Source organism: Fusarium keratoplasticum, chromosome 13, assembly GCF_025433545.1.
Source record: "Fusarium keratoplasticum isolate Fu6.1 chromosome 13, whole genome shotgun sequence".
Taxonomy (NCBI): Eukaryota; Fungi; Ascomycota; class Sordariomycetes; order Hypocreales; family Nectriaceae; genus Fusarium; species Fusarium keratoplasticum.
The window spans coordinates 745,748-767,634 of record NC_070541.1 but is presented as its reverse complement, the minus strand read 5'-3'; the positions used below and the strand labels follow the sequence as shown (position 1 = coordinate 767,634).

General features: G+C 50.3%; 8 protein-coding genes across 8 annotated transcripts; 3 read left to right on the top strand and 5 right to left on the bottom strand.

Annotated features, from left to right (window-relative positions):
* Positions 1 to 253: 253 nt before the first annotated feature.
* On the bottom strand, positions 254 to 1,285 carry NCS57_01459800 (Aldolase-II domain-containing protein; the record flags this gene model as incomplete). The annotated part of the gene is made up of 2 exons (XM_053064197.1): positions 254 to 329; positions 387 to 1,285. The coding sequence occupies 2 exons, from the start codon at positions 1,283 to 1,285 to the stop codon at positions 254 to 256; spliced, it is 975 nt and encodes a 324-aa protein (XP_052906480.1).
* A 572-nt stretch (positions 1,286 to 1,857) lies between these two features.
* Positions 1,858 to 2,838, top strand: NCS57_01459700 (uncharacterized protein; the record flags this gene model as incomplete). Its single annotated transcript, XM_053064196.1, has 1 exon — positions 1,858 to 2,838. The coding sequence occupies one exon, from the start codon at positions 1,858 to 1,860 to the stop codon at positions 2,836 to 2,838; it is 981 nt and encodes a 326-aa protein (XP_052906479.1).
* A 1,009-nt stretch (positions 2,839 to 3,847) lies between these two features.
* Positions 3,848 to 4,309, top strand: NCS57_01459600 (uncharacterized protein; the record flags this gene model as incomplete). The annotated part of the gene is made up of 1 exon (XM_053064195.1): positions 3,848 to 4,309. One exon carries the CDS (start codon positions 3,848 to 3,850, stop codon positions 4,307 to 4,309), a length of 462 nt encoding a protein of 153 aa, XP_052906478.1.
* A 179-nt stretch (positions 4,310 to 4,488) lies between these two features.
* On the bottom strand, positions 4,489 to 6,249 carry NCS57_01459500 (Peptide hydrolase; the record flags this gene model as incomplete). The annotated part of the gene is made up of 6 exons (XM_053064194.1): positions 4,489 to 4,671; positions 4,723 to 4,811; positions 4,855 to 5,244; positions 5,292 to 5,343; positions 5,393 to 6,056; positions 6,134 to 6,249. The coding sequence occupies 6 exons, from the start codon at positions 6,247 to 6,249 to the stop codon at positions 4,489 to 4,491; spliced, it is 1,494 nt and encodes a 497-aa protein (XP_052906477.1).
* A 1,244-nt stretch (positions 6,250 to 7,493) lies between these two features.
* On the bottom strand, positions 7,494 to 8,297 carry NCS57_01459400 (SPBc2 prophage-derived aminoglycoside N(3')-acetyltransferase-like protein YokD; the record flags this gene model as incomplete). The annotated part of the gene is made up of 1 exon (XM_053064193.1): positions 7,494 to 8,297. The coding sequence occupies one exon, from the start codon at positions 8,295 to 8,297 to the stop codon at positions 7,494 to 7,496; it is 804 nt and encodes a 267-aa protein (XP_052906476.1).
* A 3,889-nt stretch (positions 8,298 to 12,186) lies between these two features.
* Positions 12,187 to 14,394, bottom strand: NCS57_01459300 (Amidase domain-containing protein; the record flags this gene model as incomplete). Its single annotated transcript, XM_053064192.1, has 10 exons — positions 12,187 to 12,350; positions 12,419 to 12,610; positions 12,668 to 12,787; positions 12,868 to 12,994; positions 13,120 to 13,512; positions 13,574 to 13,676; positions 13,751 to 13,767; positions 13,823 to 13,867; positions 13,932 to 14,033; positions 14,089 to 14,394. The coding sequence occupies 10 exons, from the start codon at positions 14,392 to 14,394 to the stop codon at positions 12,187 to 12,189; spliced, it is 1,569 nt and encodes a 522-aa protein (XP_052906475.1).
* Positions 14,395 to 15,694: 1,300 nt separating this feature from the next.
* Positions 15,695 to 16,745, bottom strand: NCS57_01459200 (PKS-ER domain-containing protein; the record flags this gene model as incomplete). The annotated part of the gene is made up of 4 exons (XM_053064191.1): positions 15,695 to 15,922; positions 15,989 to 16,193; positions 16,250 to 16,555; positions 16,621 to 16,745. 4 exons carry the CDS (start codon positions 16,743 to 16,745, stop codon positions 15,695 to 15,697), a joined length of 864 nt encoding a protein of 287 aa, XP_052906474.1.
* Positions 16,746 to 17,747: 1,002 nt separating this feature from the next.
* NCS57_01459100 (Amine oxidase) lies at positions 17,748 to 19,255 on the top strand (the record flags this gene model as incomplete). The annotated part of the gene is made up of 3 exons (XM_053064190.1): positions 17,748 to 18,086; positions 18,135 to 18,456; positions 18,504 to 19,255. 3 exons carry the CDS (start codon positions 17,748 to 17,750, stop codon positions 19,253 to 19,255), a joined length of 1,413 nt encoding a protein of 470 aa, XP_052906473.1.
* Between the last annotated feature and the right edge of the window lie 2,632 nt (positions 19,256 to 21,887).

Here is a 21,887-nt window from a genome sequence, read left to right as displayed (position 1 = left end):
TTGAACTGATCTCTGATGATCCTTTAAGCACGTGACCGACCTGACGTTTAAATCCAGGAATACGGGTGTCATTCGTGTGTCAAGAAGTTGGCAAATGTACAATAGGAAATGTGATGATATGTAGGCAAAATTGTTGAAAGCTATTTCTTCCTTCGTAGCCATGTCGCTACAGGGAAATAAAGCCAACCTAAGCTGACAAATGCCAACAGTCCAGCGCTGTATTCATTTCAAATCCCACATGAATATATTATTTCTACCCTGTTCTGGGGAGTTCTTTGCCTGTCAACATGGGAAGCTCCCCATTTGAGGCTCGAACAACGTCTTCGAAGCTGCAGAAACAAAGTTAGTCGTCATCCATGGCGGTAGGTAGTCTCATCCAAACGTACCAAGACTGGAACATGATATATTCCATCTCATCTGTATAGAGACGACGGGTGAACTGGGCCTCCTCGTGTCCGACTTTGATAGTGGGCGTTCCTCGGCCAGCCGCCGCCGCATCAGCCAAGAGCTGAGCTTGGATGCACCTATCCATTGCGCCAAACAGGAATGTCGCAGCATCAACCGATTTGGCCACAGTCAAGATCCCATGGTTTGCCAGAATCACGGCTTTATTGTTGCCAATGGATTTGGCAATTCGTTCTCCCTCATCTTGTGCGAAGGCGATGCCGCCGAATCCTTCATAGATGGAATGGTCCTGGTAGAAGCGACACGCATCCTGGTTGATGGGCTCCAGCTTGCACCCAAGGGCGGAGAAGGCCTTGGTTGGAACCGAATGGCAGTGGCAGGCGGCAACAACATCCGGACGAGCCTTGTGAACGGCAACATGAATTGCGAAGCCGGCCGGGTTGACAGCATGCATGTTGCCAGGCCCCACAACCTCTCCATTTTCATTGATGAGACAAAGATCCTCCGGCTTCATGTATGAGAAGGAGACGCCATGAGGGTTGATCCAGAAGTGATCACGAAGAAGGGGATCACGGACCGTGAGGTGGCCACCTGCGCCCTCGTTATTGTACCCGTTAAGGCCCAGCCATCTCAGAGCAGCGGCGTGATGGAGCTTGCGCCATTCGCGCTCGTCCTCCAGGGACGCGAATCTGGGGATTCTAATCTGTTTGACGGGTTTTGTCTGGGGCCCGGACAAGGGATGGCCGCCGTAGGTGAATTCGTTCAAGGGGCGGTCCTGGCCATTCTTCTTCAGGGCAGCCGCGCGCTCGTCGCCAGTGAGCTTGGAAGCATTCAGTATGTTCGACTGGGAGCTGACCGGATCGATTGTAGATGGAGCCATGGTTGTTTTTTCAACGGGGGCAAACTCCGTTCTTGCTGTAACATATGAGTGGCTTGTTGCCTGTAACCTTGCTGCTCAGGACTTGGTGTGAGTTGCCGTTTTATTTTCCAAGGCTCTCCCACGCTCCAACCGGCCTTCTAGTATCAATCAGAGCTCAGAGTAGTAATCCCAAAACCGATTCCGCCCAACTTTGACCGGATCAAACACCAAATCCTGATGGGCGTGCCAATGTGGCGGTGGGGCGGCTATTTCGGTATCTCACCATCCGGAGCATTTGAAGTTTCCCGAACCGCTCTCCGGCTACTTCACCGCTTCCGATGCGCCGGCTTTGGTGGTCCACAACCCGCCGTAGTTAACCGGGCATCCCTCTTACCCATCTAGTTCTGTATTGGTGGTCAAGATTTGTGGCCTAGGAATGGGTTAATGAGATTGGGGAAAGAGGAGAAAGCAAGAAAAGTCCACCTAAAAAAACATAAAGTGATCAAGGGCGAAGCATAAACGAATCAACCTCACCCCAACACCTCTCCACGAAAAAGAACAAAAGAAAAAGAGAGTCGACAAGTGATCGGAAGATGGACCCAGTTACAAACGGCATCCTGAGTCTTCCCAGGCTCTACATCCTCAGCGAATTTCACCCAAAAGCCGTCAAGCACGCTCAATCCCTGTTCGACTGCGTTCTGCACACGTCCCCTGAAGCCGCACACTGGCGCAAGAACGCCGCCGCCATTCTTGTCAAGAACTACACCATTACAGCGGAGGATCTGCAAGCTGCACCGCAGCTCCGCGTCATTGGAAAGCAGGGTGTCGGCCTCGACCTCATTGACATGAAGGCATGTGAAGCCCATGGTGTGAAGGTCTTCAACACCCCTGGGGTCAATGCTACGGCCGTGGCTGAGATGGCGCTATGCCTCGCGCTGAGCGTCTCGCGGGACGTCCCCAACATTATCATTCGACAGAAGGTCCATGGTGAGACGGTGCGCAAGGAGACCATAACCGGCCAGCTCATCATGGGCAAGACAGTTGGGGTTATTGGCATGGGAAACATTGGACGAGAGACGGCCCGCATATTTCAAGGTGGTCTGCGGACACCTATAATCACCTATGATCCTCACTTCCCCGAGGATTCTGGCCCTGGTTGGGCCAAGATAGCACACAGACGCGTTCATGGACTCGAGGAGTTGCTGAAAGAGTCTGACATCGTCTCCGTCCACGTGCCTCTGACACCATCCACCAAGGGCCTCATCTCTTATGATCGCATAAAGCTGATGAAGCCCTCAGCTATCCTACTCAACACAGCAAGAGGGGGTATCGTGGATGAGGACGACCTTACGCGGGCTCTGGAGGAGCGTGTCATCGCTGGCGCTGGCTTTGACTGCCACGAAAAAGAGCCGCCGCCAAAGGATCGTTATGAGCGCCTCTGGGCTTGTCCAGGCTTTGTTGGGACTCCTCACATCGCGGCTGCGACGGAAGCGACGCAGGTTGCCACTACAAACGGTGCGACTGATCAGGTATATGCGTACTTGAAGAACGAAGCACTAAGGGTCAAGGCGTAATAGTCTATCATAAGTAACAAATATTGAACCCCGTTATAACCTCACTCCACCGGACCAAAGAATGGACGTTGAGGGACATCGTGATACCCAATGTAAGCGCAGCGATATGGAACTCGTGCCAGATGCAGCGGTGCACACAACATTGCGCTAAAGGGCGAAAGATCAAGGTACAATTATGAGTATACAAAAGAGTATATGATACCATGCTCTCTTGAATAAATAGAGAGTCGAAGTGCAAATAAAGTAAAAAGAGAAGTAAATATTAGAATGTTGTGTTTCCTCTTGGGTAGGTAGTGGCAGCCAAAAACTTGGATGAAATAGATCGTGAGGAAAACTTCGTCATAGCTAACGAATACGAGGATCTAAGGAAGGAAAAAGCGGACTAACTTTAGTTACTCATTTACCTAGAAATTAAGAGCTTGAACGCATAGTCAAAATACCTCGTCAATGTGATAGGTATGGTGTAGCGTTCACGCTGACCGTGAAGCTATTCACGGTCGTTATGATCCTTGCCCATGACATGTGGCTTTAGTCCATCCTTTGAAATTGAGCCTCTGAAAGTTGATTACTGAACGAGAGCCCATGTTGTGGTGGAAGCTCCTCAAAGCTGCTTCACAACATGTCAGCAACCCCTCTTCCAAGCACCGATCGGAACCCGAGTCACCCCGAACCAATTCACGTCTCGCCTTGGCATCCCTCATTGTGCGTCAAGTGCTCGATCGTCACTGGCCAAGCAAACAACTGCCTCCAATTGACTGCCACCAAGGTCCCGTGATATCGCGTTCACTTCGTGAATTTGAGTCGACGCCTCAACTGACCTGCCGCACTTGGCATTTCAGGCAGGCGAGGACGTTGCCTCCAATCATTGCCAACGTGCTTCTTCGGCAACTCAGGTGTCGTGGCGAGCACCCCAACAATAAACAAGGCCTCTTGCCCAGGCAAAAATCCCAATCGATTAATCACTCTTCATTCCACTACCCACGAAGCTAATCAGTGTACAACGCCAAACATGAAGCCCGACAGCCCCCAGACCCCTTCTTTCTATCTCAACATTCAAACTGCCGACCCCAATGCCGGCCTTGAATTTTACACTGCACTTGGCTTTGTCTCTGTCAAGGAGTACTCGGACGACAAAACCAGGGCCTTCCGTCTGCCAGGCCCCAACCATAACATCTGCCTGATGATCCACGCCAACGCACGCTTCAAAGAGTTTATCCGCCCTGGCAGTCAAGCTACCGACGCGACCAAGGTGACCGAATGCCTCTTCTCCATTGCTGTTCAAGACAAGGAGGCGGTGGACAAATGGCTGTCCAGAGCGGTTGAGGCTGGTGGTATTGCGGACCCCTATACATATCCAAACTACGGAGCCGACTGCGGAATGTATACTCGCAGCTTTGCTGACCTGGATGGACACATGTGGGAGATGGTGACGATGATTGGAAGCTGCGGCGGCGAAAAGGCTGACTCTTAATTTCGACTGCTCTTTTGGTAAGTTGATTGATCATCAGCTATTGATCATCGAGATATATTGACACACAAGCATAGCCGATGAACCCGAGGTTTGAGATGTTTTGGGCTAGCTATTGAATTGAAACCATCCTCGAAATATTTCTTCACTGGACATGTGACCTCCCAGGAGTTATCATTGCATTAGACCTCGTGAAGACCACATCCCAGATGCCTGATGCCCATAGCCTCCAACTCATGAATCTGTCCCAAATCCGGGCCAACGCTTCGCTTCTGGAGACTCCTCAGTGACGTCTCGCTCACCTTGGTCTTTGGGATCAACTTCGGCCCCTTCTGGTCGAGAACAGTAAGGACATGGGCAGCAGCCTGAGTAAAGATGTTAGAGAGCAGCTAACAAGGACCCAAACCATGACTAACCTTGGCATTGATGGTAAGCGTCTTCGGGTCGGGGTTCTCAATCGTATCACAAGCCTGGTGATAGCACGGGTCCTGCTCAACCGCGGTACCTGCTAATGTCAGAAAGGAAAAGAAAAACGAGAGAGATCCTACCGGTATGGAGGAAGCCAAATGGCTTGTTCAAGATTTGCCAGAAAGGAGCATAATCGCTTCCATTGGTGAGGGAAGCAGGGGTAACTTCGAGGCCATTGCTCTTGAAGTAGTCGACGAAGAGCTTCTCTGTGACTTCAGAACCAGCCGGAGCTCGGACTCCATGAGAACTTCCGTCGGTATCGGCAACGCCAAAGAAACCCTTGGCCACCATGTCGTAGTTGAGATACACGAGCAAATTGTTGACCTCCTTCGCTGCAAGGTTGGAGCAGTAGTATTTGCTGCCTAAAAGGCCGTTTTCTTCCGCACCCCACCAAGCAAATCGAATCTTGTTCTTGGTCTTGTACTTTGAGAGGGCCAAGAAGAGCTCAAGGATGAGGGAAGTACCGGAGCCTAAGCGAGTCAGCTTGTTTCTAGTCGCGGCTTGGGGGCTCAAGTACCGTCATCATTGATGCCAGGGCCTGCTTGGACGCTGTCGAGATGGGCACCCAACTACGCTTGTGAGCTCTCTGAAACAGGACAATGGTGACGTTTGGCCTACCATAATCACATTGCGAGGGTCACCGCCTTGTGTCTCGGCAAAAACGTTCTGTGTAATTCGCTCTTCAATAGTCTGTGACTGTTGAAAGTGGGCAGTGAGAGTTTCGCCAGCCTCGAGTCGTTCCTTGATCTTGACGCCATCGGCAAGGGTGATGAAGCCTGCAGGCACATGTTTCTTGGGATTGGGCTCACTAAGCGAGCCAGCCGTGACATTGGTGGTGAGATCATGGTAAATGATTACCGCAGACGCACCAGCGGCGGCAGCAGGGATCACCCGACCGGCCAGAGTGCCTCCAGTTGGGCAACGGAAACGCTGGACGAGGACAATCTTGCCCTTGACGTCCAAGTTGTCATATGAGGAGGTGTCACATCCGGCGACACCCTCGGGTCCAAGGACGATCTCAGCAGTGATTCCCTCCTCGCTGGTCGAAGGAGAATAGGTCAAGCCGTAGACGTAAATTGGTTCGTCGTCCACCTTTAGCTCGATAGAATCCACGAACGCGAAAAGTGCGGGAAAGTTCTGTTTCCAGACCTTTGCTCCCTTGATTTTCGAGATGCGCTTCCAGATGTAGTCAACCGATGCCTCGTATCCTGGCAGTCCGAAAGCACGGTTTCCTCCGTTGTCAAAAGCGATGTCGTTCAGAGCCTCCAAGTTGCCCATGAGGCTTCACAAATCGTCAGCCCGTAAAAGCCAGCAGAGTTTTTGGGGCCATAAGACCCAGATCTGGCCCTGAAAACTTACTTCTTGGTTTTGATGTCGGACTGGAACCGCTTGGAATCAAGCTTGTGCCGTGGCTTCGCCCAAGTAAGACCTGGGGTCAGCGACAACAAGGCCGCTGCAGTGGTACCGAACTTCATGGCTAAGAATACACTATGATCGTGCACTTACAGAGATTCGATCACGCAATCGCTAGAGGCGTGAGAAAATATTGCCCTGTTGCGGGATCCCATTTTATATCCGTGGCAGCGGCCATGCTTGCACCAAAATCTGATACTAACTCAGCAATCGTAAGTCTCGATTTCGGCTCAAAACCTGCAGGACCAAGCAAAAGAAGGAGGGGCTCGTACAAAAGGTCTCCTCTGTCCTCTACGCGAGTGATGGCATGTTCAAGAATTTCATATCGGATATGGAAGGTCCATAATCCTTGCCAAGAAAGGCGGGAGCTTTGGAACCCACCGAGTAGGCATGTACCATTCGGCCGCTGGTCATGAAGAAGGGATTAGTGGCCAGGAGGAGATGTTATCGTTGAGCGGTGACATCTAGTCTTGTCGGGATCGCATGGGCTTCTCCGCTCTATCCACCTACTACCCAGCGATCCGAATGTCGAGAGGCGGAGAAATGCAATGATTAGTGAGAAATGGTGTCAGGAACGGCTTGTTTGCGGTTACACGCAGGCTCATGTGCCCGAACGTTGACATGGGTTCGATTCGTGTATACTCCGAAGAGATAAGTGTAACCGGGATGAGAAGCGAGCCGTAATCGTGAGACGCTGTTCATTGAGCTTGCCATAGCTCCTATCAATGGCGATCAGTTTCTTTGTAGACTGATTTGGCAGGTCAGAAAGCATCCCAAGGCCTTGGCTGACAGGGATATGAAACCATAAGAATAACCTTATGAACAAAAGTTCCCCAAAGACACTAAGGTCCAAAAAGGCATGAGATAGCCATTGATGGACGATACCCCGCTTCAAAGTTGGATACTGCCTGCACGCCGTTCTTCGAGAGGCTTCGCCTGAGTGATTTTCGATCCGGTGAGAATTTTATGCCTCTGAATGCCGTCTATCCACTCAAATAGTCTTACATTGCTCGTATTTCTACTATCAGACGCCGGCTCTGGTCGCTTGATTTTCTGTCTTTTCGCTTCCCTTTTCTGGGCTCTTTGTCATAGACGCTATTCGCAATAATTTCAGTAGCCTCATATCTAGATGTCCGTAGTTCGCCCCTGCAAAATTTGAGGCGTAATGCAATTCGTATAGATATGCAAAGTTCCATTGCTAGCAATCACTTATCGCTCGAGTCGTGTACTTTCGGAGAAAAGACGAACCTGATGCCTAAGTTATTCATCCTCTCCTATAAATCTCTCTAGCAATAACCACAGTATCTTATTCAGCAGGCACTCGATGCGATGCAAACCACTTCTCAGCAAACTTGACTGCCTGCGGCAGGGAGAACAACCAACACTCTGCTCCACCAATCTTACCATTGGTGAGGCCGATTTCCGCGACAAAATCCTTCCCTAGCTCAAGAAAATCGTCGTTACTCACAGCGACGTCCAATACCGTCATCCATGTCCTCTTTCCATCCACCAGAGCCGCAAACGAGTTATCAGCCTTTCGTGAATTGATTCTATACTCGGCCAGATGAAAACACGTGCAAACGTCGAACCCAACTCCCAAGAGTAGAACTTTCGCATCCACGTCTTCCAATCGTGTCAGGGGACTCTCCTCACCGAGCAGGCTATCCAGTGCATGCACCTCCGTAACAACTTTCGAATTCGCACCAATGGCACTGAATGATGTCTGAGGATGCATACTCCTCACTGCGCCTGGCCAAGTTCGAACCGTTTCCGACACAACACCCATACGTTCGGTTCGACTGGTTCGCACGTCGAATACAGGCATAGTATCTCGAATAGTCGGCCACCATTCTCGGGGAACAGGTGGGTTAACCCATCCTGCTGGGTCTGAGTTGCTACTGGTATGCGTGGGAACGACAAGAGTGCCTTGGAGAGCCAGGACATCGAGAAGAGAGTGGACGAGGGTTTCGGCTCCACCATTAATCCAGCCAATACGACTGAGGGAGGAATGGACGAGAACTGTGTCCCCTGGGCTGAGGCCGAGACTGCGAAGGTTGTTGGTCAGAGAGGACCTGGTGCAGAGCGGCCCTTTTGGGAGCGACGGATGCATGGCTATAACGTGAGCTAGGGTTGCGTAATGGATATTTATAACCGTTATTAAATAATGTTGAAGCTTCAGGCTAGATGGAACATATTTTCAGGCCTGAAGCGGGCATCAACAAATAGGTAGTTGGGCCAACGTCGAGAATATAAAGCTGTTGACTATTTGGGCATCTATTAAATGTAACTAATTAGCCTACCTATGTGGCATAAGAAGGGTGGTCGCCGTCTGACTCAGTAGCCACCGACTGACTCACTGCCACCTGTAGCCGCTGACCCTCGGGCCCCATGAGTCAAGGGGAAATTAAGAAAAAGAAGAAGAAGAAAAAACCATGTATGGTACTTGACTTCGAAACAATCAACACGAAATCTCGAAACTAGACTGGGCTCAGCCAGTCCGTCGCCGGCCTCGCTGATGGAGGGCTTCGACTTGCATCCAAATTGCACCGCCCTATTGAATTCTTTATATAGTTCTCTGGTCAGACAGACCATGCAGATCGACCTTGGGGTTGAACTACAGCCTTTGCTCAGAGACCCTCCAGAGCCCTTTCCAACTGCCTCCTCACCAGCCACTCCGGCGAATCATCCCCCTCATTCATCACTTTATCCAGCAACACTATACTCTCACACCTGGCCCCCCTCAACCCCCTCTGCACCGCAGCATCAGAAATACCCGCCATGGCCCCAACACGGACTGCTGCCAGTGCACCGATTGAAATTGCCAACCCCCCGATATCAATGCCCGGCTGCGCCACTTGAGTATCACCCCAGTCAATAACGCCGGTGAGTTTCCCTGCCGTGGGGTCGATGAAGATGTGCTCGCCTTTGAGGTCGGCATGAGACAGGACAGCCTCGCTTCCGTCTGCTGGTAGAGGAGAAGCCATGCACTTCTGTATATCCAGCTTTGCCAAGTCTCCAAGCTGTCTGTTACCCTTAATACGATTCCATGCCTTCAAAGCTCTCCTTGAAAGATCCTGTTGATTCACATCCTCGCTATGCGGTACTCCGATCTCTTGTGCTGCCCAGATATCCAAGTGTCCCAATGCCTGCAAAAGTTTGGCCAGATCCTTCTCGGTTTCTGCAGATACCCTTTGCGACATATGCTCGACTGATATTCCATCTACCTTCTTGTACAGCCCATATCTCCATCCTCCGTTGGCAGTGCCCAGGTAAAGAGCGATAGGGACTACCTTTCTCAACTCATAGGGTATGCTTTGTTGTATCAATTCTAACACGGCCTTTTCTCGTCTCAGCGACTCTTTGTTCGTTTGCTGGTACGCCGGCACGCGTAGAATGAAGTGTTCGTTGACAGTCCAGACGATGTGGTCACCGCCCTCGGTGCTGCGTTGCACGTGGACCGGTTTGGGCACCATCGGAAGACTCTCGAGGAGCTCGATAACGGCATCGTCGGTGAGATACAGACGTTGATCCATGGTATAGTTATGGCTAATTCAGGGCTGAGGTGCTTCGAAAGTTGGAATTTGCTTGTGCGTAGTATAATGAGGAAGCGTCTGTGGCTAGTTGAAAAAGCTAAGTATCACACATGTGAGTCATCCGGCGTGGTAATCATTTTACAGACGACTGGATACATACTGAATGATGGCCGACCGATAATAAACCTGTCCCTGGAAGACCTTGCCCTTATTTTGCTGAGTTTCTTTCTTTTTTTTTTTTTTTTTTTTTTTATGAATGAGGGCAAATCTCTATCACAAGGTTGCAAGAGCCCTAAACAATCTCTACGTCTCAGTACAGTAGCCAACTAGACAGGTTGCAGCCCAACACACTATCAAAGCTTTCAGCGCGGCATATTTAGAAGCGACGAAGTTAAGAAAGCAGGTACCTCGATACGAGAAGGATAGGGGACTACCCCGATACGAGTAGATCTTATATAAGCTCTATCCAGGGGGCTGACTAATAATAGGCCGCCCCTCGGCTCCTCATACATGTACAGCCGGATCTGAAGGTTGAATTGGTAAGAGTGAAATATTATAAGGCATATGCTTCTCGAACGTGCTTGCCTAAGATAAAGTCGGTGGTTCTCTGATTCTCCCCTCGAGCCGCACTAAGGGGCAAGCATAAGAACTCACTATGTCGTGAGTCAGAGAGCCGGGCTCGTTGTCTTGCCTTAGTCTCCAAGAGGAACTGAGCAAGGAGTGTGTGCTCCTAAGAAGCCAAGGACTTGTCGCTCCCACCTTTGACTACAGTACAAGGGAATTAAACGTAAGGAATAGTAAGGCCCCATGAGAGGCTTAACCTTTCATGATGATGTGACTAGGTATGACTCTTTGACTGCCGGCAGCAAAAGGTCAAAAAAAAAAAAAGGCCACTGTGTTAGCATTGGGACATGATGCTATGATGTGTTAAAAATGTGTTCTTTATTATAGTTGGAGCCCGGCCCTCGATGGGATAACTGAGCCTGAAGATCGAATATTAAGGCTTCGCTGGTTGTTGGTTACCATGCTCCCATCATTCAGCTAGTCAAGCTCGTGAGGAGTCATTTGGCATGCCTGTAATTCGAAATCACAAATTCACATGCATCCTCGAATCCACCCTGAGGAGAGGCAGCGAGTGTTAGGGGCAAGTCGAATTAAGTATATATGGGAAATCGACAGTTATTTTAGGACACTTGATAATGAGGTAGAAAGCTTGGCTAGGTACCTGGGCCGGTCCAAATCGGACTTCGGCAGACGGTATATCCTCTTTTCACACGACGGACAGGAACGGCCCTCGGCCGGTTTGGCTGGGACAGCCGCCGGGCTGAGACTCCTATTCGCGACCGCTATCGAACAGCAGTGCCGTCTAACCAACCGTCCAGTTTCAGACGAACCAGGCTAGCCAGCTCAGGCCGTCCGGTCGAAATCTCCTCGCGCTCTGAAGAACCGGGTGAGCATCTCTACTGTGAGCTGTCCGATATGACATCCGGCGTGAAACAATCTCAAAGCAGCTTCAGGATAGCTAGCGACAAGGGCTTCCAGAGAGATCTAAGTGACTGAAGGCCATAGGTGCTGTTTTCTTAATTGATGTCGCCCTGTCCCTAGTAACAGGTCAATGCTGTTTTCATTACTGGTGTAGCAACCAGAGAGCAGTGTTGAACATCACCACTGTTGTGGACCCTGTAGTTGCCTCAGGCCGTCAGGCGACAGCAAAACACTTGTCGCTCACCTTCACACAAGCCTTGTTTTATTTCTGTAACTTCCTGATACAAGCATGTACATGGGAGATCACCATGTCGTATTATGTCTGTACTATGATCCCAATCTGGGCACCAACAGGACTGAAGGGTAGTCATTTTGTGGGATAGATGAAGCGCCGCAAGATTCCCAGCTTCCTTTGGCTGGGGGGTGTCCGGGCGTGGACTGTGCTGTTCTATGGTATTTTGAGTCATGTTGATATGGTGGTTCTGAACTGAACTGCCCTACATGCAATCAGGGCACGGCCAAGCAGAAGACTCTAAGTGACCGAATTCTCCTCGATTTTATAGCCAGTCATAGGCAGGTGATCCGAGACTCCAAGCAAAGTAGGGTCTACCGGTGTACTATAGCGCTTCGAAAAGCCTCGTAGGTCTTCACCAGCTTCCCCGTGCACATCCCGCACTTTGCTTCCCCCTGCGCTACGGCAAGTCAGTACGCAACTTGCCTGAGCCCAATGAGAAGCCGGCGCGGAACACCGCCAACCCAATCCTTCACCATCTGCGCAGATGTCCTGGCCTGATGCGACAGCCCCGTGCAACCACACATTGAGTCATGTGGTACAATAGGAGGGTAATCGATGTCTGGTGGCAGCAAAGAGTGACCCTGATGTGGTGTACTAGCTTGTCATTCCATTGATTGCTCTCCTTCCAACCGAGGGGATGGAGCAGGGGGCGGCGGGCCAGGGCAGTTCAGTTGACGCCGAGTCAACTACTGGAGCATTGGTGGCGGTTTTCTGGGACCGAAAGTGGCCTCCCAGGCACTCATGAACTTCAATATTTTGGCCTCTTGGTTCTTGGCAGCCAGCACCGCCAGGCCAAATGGTCTTCCGTTGAAGTCCAGGTATCCCAAAGGCACCGATCCGACAGGATAGCCTGCAGGAACCATCGCCGTTAGCATTATTCCGCGATCGATGTTTCTTTAATGGATAGGATACACCTACCGCTTCCACTCGCAAAAGTCGTGATGGGTGTGTCACTGGATCCGATGATGACATCGACTTCGTACTTCTGGAAAATGAAATCCAGTCCCTTTTGCCGCGAGACCTTTCTCAGGTGAGAGAGATGTTTGTCATAGTCTTCGGGTGATAGCTCCAGGTCCTCCGTTTCGAGCAGAATTTGCTGGTCATGAAAGCCTGGGTGCGCGAATGGAAGATTAGAGCGGCCCTGGGAAGCCTGGAGGAGAAGCTTACCAGCCGGCATCTCGGCGTCGGCATGCTCAATGTTGAAGGTTATGAGCTCCCGAAGACTACGAACCTTGGAATACTCCACCGACTTCAAGAACTTGTCAATGTCCTGTTTGAAGTCGGCCACTGTGTGTGTGGTCTTGTTAACATCAAGCGATTTCGCACAAGAAATAGTGCGCTAAATGAAAAATGGGCGAGTGACTTACTCATAATGGTTTCCTCGCTGTCGCGCCCGTCAAGCATGAATGCCGTGGGCAGCGGAAGTGGTGCGTCGCCGATGTATCTCTTTGCCAAGTCTTCCATCTTGTCGTAAGCTGCCTGAATCTCGGTGTGCTACGTTGCTATGTTTAGCAAGAAGATTCTGCAGCCAGGGCGACGGAGATAGGGGTTAAACAAGCAAAGAGGAAACAACTTAAAGAGCCCGGGACAGGATAAAGAGACATGAAAAACCCCCTCACCATTTGTTTGGTTGCACTCTCCACAGGCTTGAGATAATCCTCTCCTGGCCACCATTTCTTGAAGTCGATAGTGGCTATGGACAGCTCACCCCAAGAACCATTGAGGGCTGAGATGAACGAGTCGCCCGAGCCCTCAGCAGCAGGCCCTGCAATCACGTCGAGCAAGGTGGCAAGGTCATATGGTGTCTTCGCCATGGGTCCAGCGGAATCCATGGTATGGCTAATAGGTATGACACCGTCCTGGGACACTAGCCCAATGGTGGGCTTGATAGTGTACAGAGCTGCCCTTGCCGCTGGAGACACGAGGGATCCATCCGTCTCCGTCCCAATAGAGAGCGGTGCATATCCGGCAGAGACTGCGACAGCCGACCCCGTTGACGATCCGCAGGGGTTCTGAAGAGAGGTAATTTTAGCACGAAGACTCAAACATGGGTACAGCATCGATGATACATACACTGTGACCATTGTTGGTGTCACTTGGGTCAACACCACCACGTACGTACGCGGACTGACATTGGCCACCTTTCCCTGACCAACCACTCGGGATCGTATAACTTCTGCAGAGAATGAGCCGTCTTCATGCCCACTAACACCTACCAGTGGCAGGCAGCTGGTTCAAGGGATTCCCTACCGGTAGTATGCCCATTCCTACCCCCCCAAGTCAACATAGATTCGCATCGAGGATTGTGTTGGATGAACCCACGCTCAAGTTGGTCTTCCCAATGATGATGAGCCCTGCTTGAATGAGCTAAGCATCCGTCCGTTAGCCCAGTTACTATGTGTTGTACTCAATGGAGTTTTTCGAGACCGACGTTGTCAACAAGGGGGGCATTTGCGTGGGGCCTCATGTCTTGCAAAGCCCAAGATCCGCACGTCGTTTGCATGCCGAGATCGGGATGAGTCGTAATATTGTCCTAGCACAGTAAGAAGAGTGAAATGGACAACCGAACCGTGGAGAGTCTGTCCAACCTTGATGACAATGGGAATCCCGTGCAATGGCCCACGCAGCTTCCCCTGTTGCCGCTCGCGATCCAATGCTTCGGCCGTCTGCTTCAGCTTCTCCCTTGGCACGATGCTCAGCATGGCGTGGAGATAGCCATCGTATTTCTGTATCATGTCCAGGCTCCTCTCTACCAAGTCCACACTGCTCAGGTGTCCTTGACCAAGTTCGGTCGCGAGGGTTTTGGCGTCAACGGTGAGTGGGTCAAGCGCGATATCATGGGTCTGGGTATGGAGGAATGGGGTCTCTCGGAGCAGGTTGGTGAAGAAAAACATGATTACGAGAATGCAGAGGAACGAGAAGAATACGACGGACAGAGAGAAAGCCAAAAGAAAGGTGAAGTCGAGAAAACAAAGATGTGCCTGTCTTCCCTTGTGCCGAGGCGGGGTGCCTACCGCCTGAGGTGACCCGTTAAGTGAATGTATGGGTATGCATTTAGCAGATTATTATCACATGTAAAATACTATGCTAAAAGTCTAATAACATCCCATAGTATGAGGCATTTAAATATAACAGAATATACATTTTAAAAAGTATTAAAATTATAATTAAAATATATATAATTTTAAAAAGTAAATATAATATAAAATATTTTTTAAAATATTATATATTATATTATTTAAAACTTTAATTAAATACTTAAAAGTTATATAAAGACTTAAAATAATAAAAATTTTTAAATTTTAAAATACTTATTCTTATTAGAAAGCAGGGTTAAGTTAAAGATATTGTATATTATTATTAGTGCCCTAAGTTGCCTCTATTAGTCATAAGGGCGTCACTCTTGCCAGGGCTTCGCCGAAATCTCAGCGGCCTTTTGCCAGATATGACTAATTCTATATCCGTGACCTTATCTAACAATAACACCCTTCTTGCTAATGCCGCGGCCATGGCAAGATTGAGGCGGTAGGGGCCGGCAGAATTCCCTAACTAAGCAGGACCGAGGGGACCGAACTTTGCTCGACTCAGTCCTACCCTAGACCGAACTCACGACACCCTGGCCCCAAACTGCATCACAATTATATAAAATACACTCACTTGCACTTCCTTATGTAGTAGCTACCCCAGCTACTAATACAACCTAGTTACACTTCGTACCTTGAGCATATTACCAAACGTTACTACACCCTGCTCAAGACAACGCCAGTACCCCCTCTGCCAACACAAATCCGACACGACTGATTTATCCCTCGGGACCTTCCATGATCGTCACAGCTTAGCAGATCGCCCTGATCCCCTGCTAACATAAACTAGCACGGCTAGGTTTATTACCTGAGGAATCTAAACCGTCACAACTGAGACCGCGCGGACCTAAGCCCTAGGGGGAGCCCAATTCGCGTATCCTATTGTATCGTAACCACTAAGGTCGTAAAATATCGTATCAGCATGGGGAGATGTTGGCGGTGACCAACTAATAACTAACGGCCAATAGAGAGGCAGTGCCCTCCTAGCCTGCCTTAGCGCCTCAGTAAGCCGCTGCGGATTATTTGGTAGCTGAGTGCAGAGCATAATTTTAGATGCGCTGAGAAATACAGCAAAGTCGCGCATCTGCTCCGGGACCGGCGCAGCACGGAACTAGAGACCAACCAGGGCCTCCGGAACTCTGTCAATCCCATTGTAAACATCCTCTGTTCCTTGGATCTGGCCAATTGCAAAGAGTGGCGCCAGCTTGGTGAGCATGTCATGATAATTTTTCGGCGAGAGATCGACAATGAAGCCTTCCATTCGGATTCTCTTCGAAATGAGATTATAGGTATTTCTAATACCATAAGTCTCGTAAGGCTTGCGGTTATAATCGTTGATCTGAATGTTCCTCACTAGTTAGTATCTGATCATCCCACCGAGAGCTCTGTCCGGGTAACGACTTACCGAGCCGAAAGCAATAACTCTCGCGCCGTTCTTGCAGCTATCTAAAGCTGCCTCCAGGTGTTCGGCGCCGACCTTGTCCCAGTAAATGTCAATACCGTCAGATGCCAACCTCTTGAGCGCATTGCGAGGGCTTTCCTCCTTGTAATTGAAAGCCTCATCAAACCCAATCGATTTAACATAATCAACCTTCTCCTTGCTGCTGACGCTGCCAATAACACGTAGCCCTTGTGATTTCGCAAGCTGTCCTATAAGTTGACCAACGGCACCGGCAGCCGACGATACGAAGATCGTTTCGCCTCGCTGAGGTTTGCCGATCCGGTAGAGCCCGGCATGCCGAGGAAGCCGATAAAATACGACAAAGGCATGTTATTGGGATTGTGCACTTTTCTGAACCCTGCTGTTTGTAGGAGGCCCTGTGCGACGATAGCGTACTCAGCATTGGGACCGGCGAAGGAGGAGAGGATATCGCCTGGTTGAAACGCGGGCGTCTCGGACCAGATGACCTTATCAACGATTGCAGAGGCAACTGGCTCATCAATAACGAAGGGTGGAATGTAGGACTCGATGCTGGAGTGACGCATGAAGCCGCAGAGGTAAGGGTCCAGGGAAAGATAGTAAGCCTTGGGAAGGACCCGCCGCCCAGTGAGACGGTGTCGATATCAATGGGACGGTCTTCAACAACGACGTGGACACCGGCCTCAGGAAAGGTCTCCGGAATAGTCTTGAAGACGGATAACTTGTTCGATATCGGTGACATGGTGAGTTACGATTTGACGAATAAGTCAAGAAAGAGTGCTTAGAACAACAAAGTAGAATCAGGTGGAGTGTATGGCACCATTGCTAATATGGCTTCCATCTTTTACAATGTATACAGAAAGCCTCCAGTCTATTCAAAGGACCTCCCGGAGAGTAGATCGAGTAGAGCTGTCTAGTGACGGCCTCCGCGGGCAGCGAAGGCCGAAATAGTGAGACCCATGGGGTTACCCTCAATAGAAGCCCAACGGAGAATGGATTTGCATTCCGACGGAGGAGTAGACTTGTATACCGACGGAGATGCGCCGTGTCCGTTCCACCACATGGAAAACTCGGGTCCCGACTCTAGACCGAGGTCCATCTTATTAGCCTTCGAGGCATTTTATTCCGGATTAGCAGGGCATATCTGGCGTATATCCGTAGGACTTAAAAATAAATCCCGGGTTTGAATTTTTGGTAGCCACATAGACTTAAGCTCTGCTGCCATCTTCTAAACAGGCTTATCGTTAATGGATCCTAAGGTGAATCCAGAAAGGGAGTTAAGTTAATAGCTTCGCAAGAAGGCATATATTTGTTGAATTGGACCCTGTACGCAACAAGCTCACGTGGAAACCGAAGAAGCAAATTAGCCTAATTAGGCAAGAAGGAGGGCGTGTATCGTGAGTGGCGATGACCTTAGACAGTCAGATTAAACCCAATAAGAACAACAACACAATTGTAGTCATCTTAGTGCCACACGTGCTTTCCGATACTAATTAGCTAGGCAGCATGCCGGTCCATCTCGTATAGAAGTGCCGAGCCGGACGAACTAGGTCCGCGGGAGACTAGTAAATGCTCGGTCGGACCGCCGTGAAGACCGAGACCGACGACTCCACAACTAGTATTCGGATGGCGGCGCAAAGACTCGAACAGCTCAGACTGTATAAAAAGTCGAGCCTACGACCTAGAGCCAAAAAAAATCACAAGCTGCAATCACTTTGCTGTTATACGAGCAATCGCCATCATAATGGTTGCTCCCGCTCATTTCGTGGACGTCATTATTGTCGGTGCTGGCCTCAGCGGCCTTCGTGCAGCGACTGAGCTCCACTCAGCTGGACTCTCTTACGTTGTTCTCGAAGCAGAGGATCGGGTTGGAGGAAAGGCACTTTCTGTTCCTGCAAGCTCCAACGGAACCGGTCTGGTCGACATGGGGGCTGCCTGGATCAACGATAGTAATCAGTCTGAGATATTTGCCTTGGCTGAGGAGTTTGACTTTGATCTTATTGTGCAGAGGGCTGAAGGTAACTCTCTCTTCCAGGATGAGGAAGGTAAAGTCACGTCGATTGAATACGGGTTGCCTGGTGCCGTAAGTGTATCGATTCTGAAGCTGGGCATTGCTGATCTGATTTCATAGCTTACGGACGAGCAACTCAAAGAGGCCCAAGCTCTCATGGCCAAGCTATCGGAGTATGTCGACCGATCTGATCTTCAGAACCCTCATCTTGGTCCTGATGCCAAGCGCCTCGACTCTTTGACCGCCCTAGAGTTTGCTGAGGAAGAATTCGGAACTGATCTATCTAAGATGCTGGTCACTACCTTGACTAGGGCGATTCTTGGTGTGGATGCAGACGAGCTCAGTGCACTATACCTTATTGACTATGTCAAGAGTGGTACTGGGTTAGGGAATATATCGTCGGATCTGAAAGACGGAGGCCAATATCTGCGAAACCGCCAGGGTAAGTTCTGACACAACTATAAGCAACTAGGCTGACGGTATACCCAGGCAATCAACACTTCTCAACGAAGCTGGCTGAAAAGCTCAGAAAGGGCAGCGTCAAGCTTTCCACCCCTGTCACTCGTATTGCACAATCCTCAAAAGGATGCACAGTAGAGACCCGCAACGGACAACGGTTCTACTCCAAAAAGGTCATCGTCTCGGTCCCGACATCCCTATACCCTCTCATCGAGTTTCAACCCCAACTCCCGCGAGAGAAGAGAGAACTTGCCAAGTCTACTAAGCTGGGCTACTATTCCAAGACTGTGCTTGTGTTTGACAGCCCCTGGTGGCGTGAGGCTGGTCTATCTGGCGTTTTTACTTCGCCCAACGGTCCTATTGTGTTTACTCGAGATACTTGTGTCCCCGAGGATGAGCAGTATAGCATCACCTGCTTTCATGTTGGTGAGCCTGGGCGAAAATGGTCCGCCTTGCCTGCTCAGGAACGACAAGACTCTGTCTTGAAGCAGTTTAATGCCGCATTTAGTGGCGTCGTTGATCATATTCCCAAACCTATCAGCATTGTCGAGAAGGAATGGACGAAGGACCACTGGTTCCAGGGTGCCCCTAACCCTGTTATGTTGCCCGGTACTATGACGGGAGCGGGAAAGTCTATTCGTGCTCCTTTTAAGAATATTCACTTTATCGGTACTGAGACGGCTTTTGTTTGGAAGGGATATCTGGAGGGAGCTGTTCGGTCTGGTGACCGGGGTGCCAAGGAGGTGATCAAAGCGCTGGGCAAGCGGACATATAGTCTTTGACTTTACTATTGCTGACGCCTGTATCGGCGTCTCTGTTTTATTCTTGATATGTATTTTAGATAAACTTTGCTGAAGAGCTGACTTGTATACCGAATGATATATATACCTAAATATACATGAGAGGCCCAGATCAACGCCGTTAGGCGCCATACTTGGTCATAGAAGATGAGCGCGGTATACTGGGGCTTAGTCGCCAGTATTGCCATGTATAGATGATAGTCTTAATACTGAATTGTGTATGAAATATGCAGCCGCCTCCCTCAACAAGCTTTGCTTGATATCAAAGCTTTCGCTCCCAGGCCAGGATGGTGGACCATGTTTCTCAGGCAGATTCGAGAGTGCTGGTTGTCGAGAGGACATGGACCTGTGGATCCGTGTGGCAGCAGAGATCCACGAGGCTATACAGGCGAAATATGAAGAGGTGATGGCGAACCCGAGTTGGAGAGGGGCCCTTGACACTTCGGCGCTGGGCATTTGTACGTTGGCGGGCATTTTTGAGGCGACACTGGGAGACCATAAACTGTCGAGTGAGAGTGGGGCTCGTCAAGGGAGGTCGTCGGCGGTGCGGGAGAGTAATTTCCCAGACGTGGAGCGCACCATACAAGACTTGACCGTGTCGAGGTCTGAAAAGGCGAGGGTCGAACTGGAGGCTTTCGGGAACACAACAGTTCCAGGCGTCAATCGGCTACTGACAAGCCTGTCGCTGTACGACTACCGTCAGACGATGTCGAGGGAGAGCCGGTTGGCCATGCGGCGGAGGATTAAGTTGCTGATAGTTCGTACGGGGTCCCCGCGATCTGGTTCACTCTTGACTCGAACGATATCACGAACCTGATGAAGCTCAAGCTAGCGACATACCGGACCCGTGAGACCAGGGAAGCTGAGGAATTTCTGATCAGCCTGCATCAGGCATACAAGAGGGCTCGATTCGCGATATCAGATCCCCTCAATTCGGCCACCTTCTTCCATAGGGAAATTTCCATATTCTTCTAATGTTACGCGAGAGCTAGGAAGGATTCGACATTCAGGCAATTCAGCTAATCGTTTAACTTCTAATTGGTGGCCGATGACCTGGAAGTTGAACTTTGCGAAAGAACGGCGATACTTAAACCAACAAACTACGGCCTGTTGTACACTTTGCCAGGGCTTCTGTGATTGGAACCGCTTCTTCCAGGTAGCTTCCCCAACATCGTGACTCCTGTCTATTGCTTGTGCAGGAAGACTCATGGCATGAGAAACAAGCCATACAAGGTCGTCCCATTCGTTTGATTGTCATAGCTAGGAAATTTGTGTCTCACCCATCATTGGTATATTTACCATTGCTAGAGACTACGATATCTCACCCAATTGAGCCTCCGTCGCCGTGGCTATTCATGCCCATGTTTTGAACGTAGCCAAGTCATCGGCCTAATTGGACCCGAACAGCTCAGCTGGCCCTGAGCAGGGCCAATCGGGAGATAAAGGTAGAGCAAGCTCCCTGGTGGCGCTGTCGAGGGCCGAAAACCGAAGACCGAAGACCGAAGCAGGGGAGCCGGGCTGATGGGTCGCCAGGAGGACCGAGCACTGAGCGCCATGGACCGAGCGGAGAAGGAGGGTCGGAATAATCGAATCCGTCGACGGAACTAATACTCAAAACAAGCGCGTACCACTTAGTAGTCGATGGGAATTGAGGCCAGTTAAAAGACATCAGCTGTAATAATATAAAGAGACAATGAAGGTTGGTTTTTACTTCCACATTTAGCTGTATTCCTGACCCAGTCAACCCTCGCTGAATCTCAAGCCAAAATTGACACTCGTGTTGGTTCATACAATGGCTGAGCACGCAGCCTACACTCGCTTCGCCTGCATCGGTGCTGGTTTCTCCGGAATTGGGCTTGGGGTGCAGCTGAAGCGATGATACAACCTGGACGATATATGTTTCTTCGAACGGCACGGAGAGCTTGGCAGCACCTGGTGGATCAGCAAGTATCCTGGTAAGTCAAGCTTGAGAAACACGCCCTAGCACTGGTCCCTAATGCCAGCTCAAAGGTTGCGCCTGCGACGTTCCCAGCGCCTTGTATAGCTATTCATTTGCGCCGAACCCGGGCTGGAGCCGACTCCTGGCGGACAGCAGTGAACTCCACCAGTATCTTCGGAATGTCGCCGACAAGTATGGCTTGATTAACAGGATGACCTTCCAGGCTGACGTAAAGAGGTGTGAGTGGATCGAAGAGCGTGCCCGTTGGAGGTTGACCGTCCTGGACCTCGAAACAGGAACTTAATTCTTCCATGAGTGTCAGTTCCTCTTTTCCGGGGCAGGTCTACTGGTGAACCCACGCGGGTTTGATGTTCCCGGCACTGAGAGGTTTGCCGGGCCCATCATCCACTCCGCCCGCTGAGATAACGATGTGGACTTGGCCGGCAAGAGGGTCGTTCTGTTCGGTAACGGCTGCACCGCTGTTCAGATTGTACCCAGTATTCTCGGCAAGGCAAAGCACCTGACCCAAATTATCCGCTCCAAGCACTGGATCCTTCCGTCTTCCAACCGGACCATCGGACCATCGGACCAGTGGCTCAGTGGATGCTTCGACATGTTCCGGGGGCCAACTTCGTCCTGCGCCTCGCTGTCTATCTCTTCACGGAAAGCGAGGCC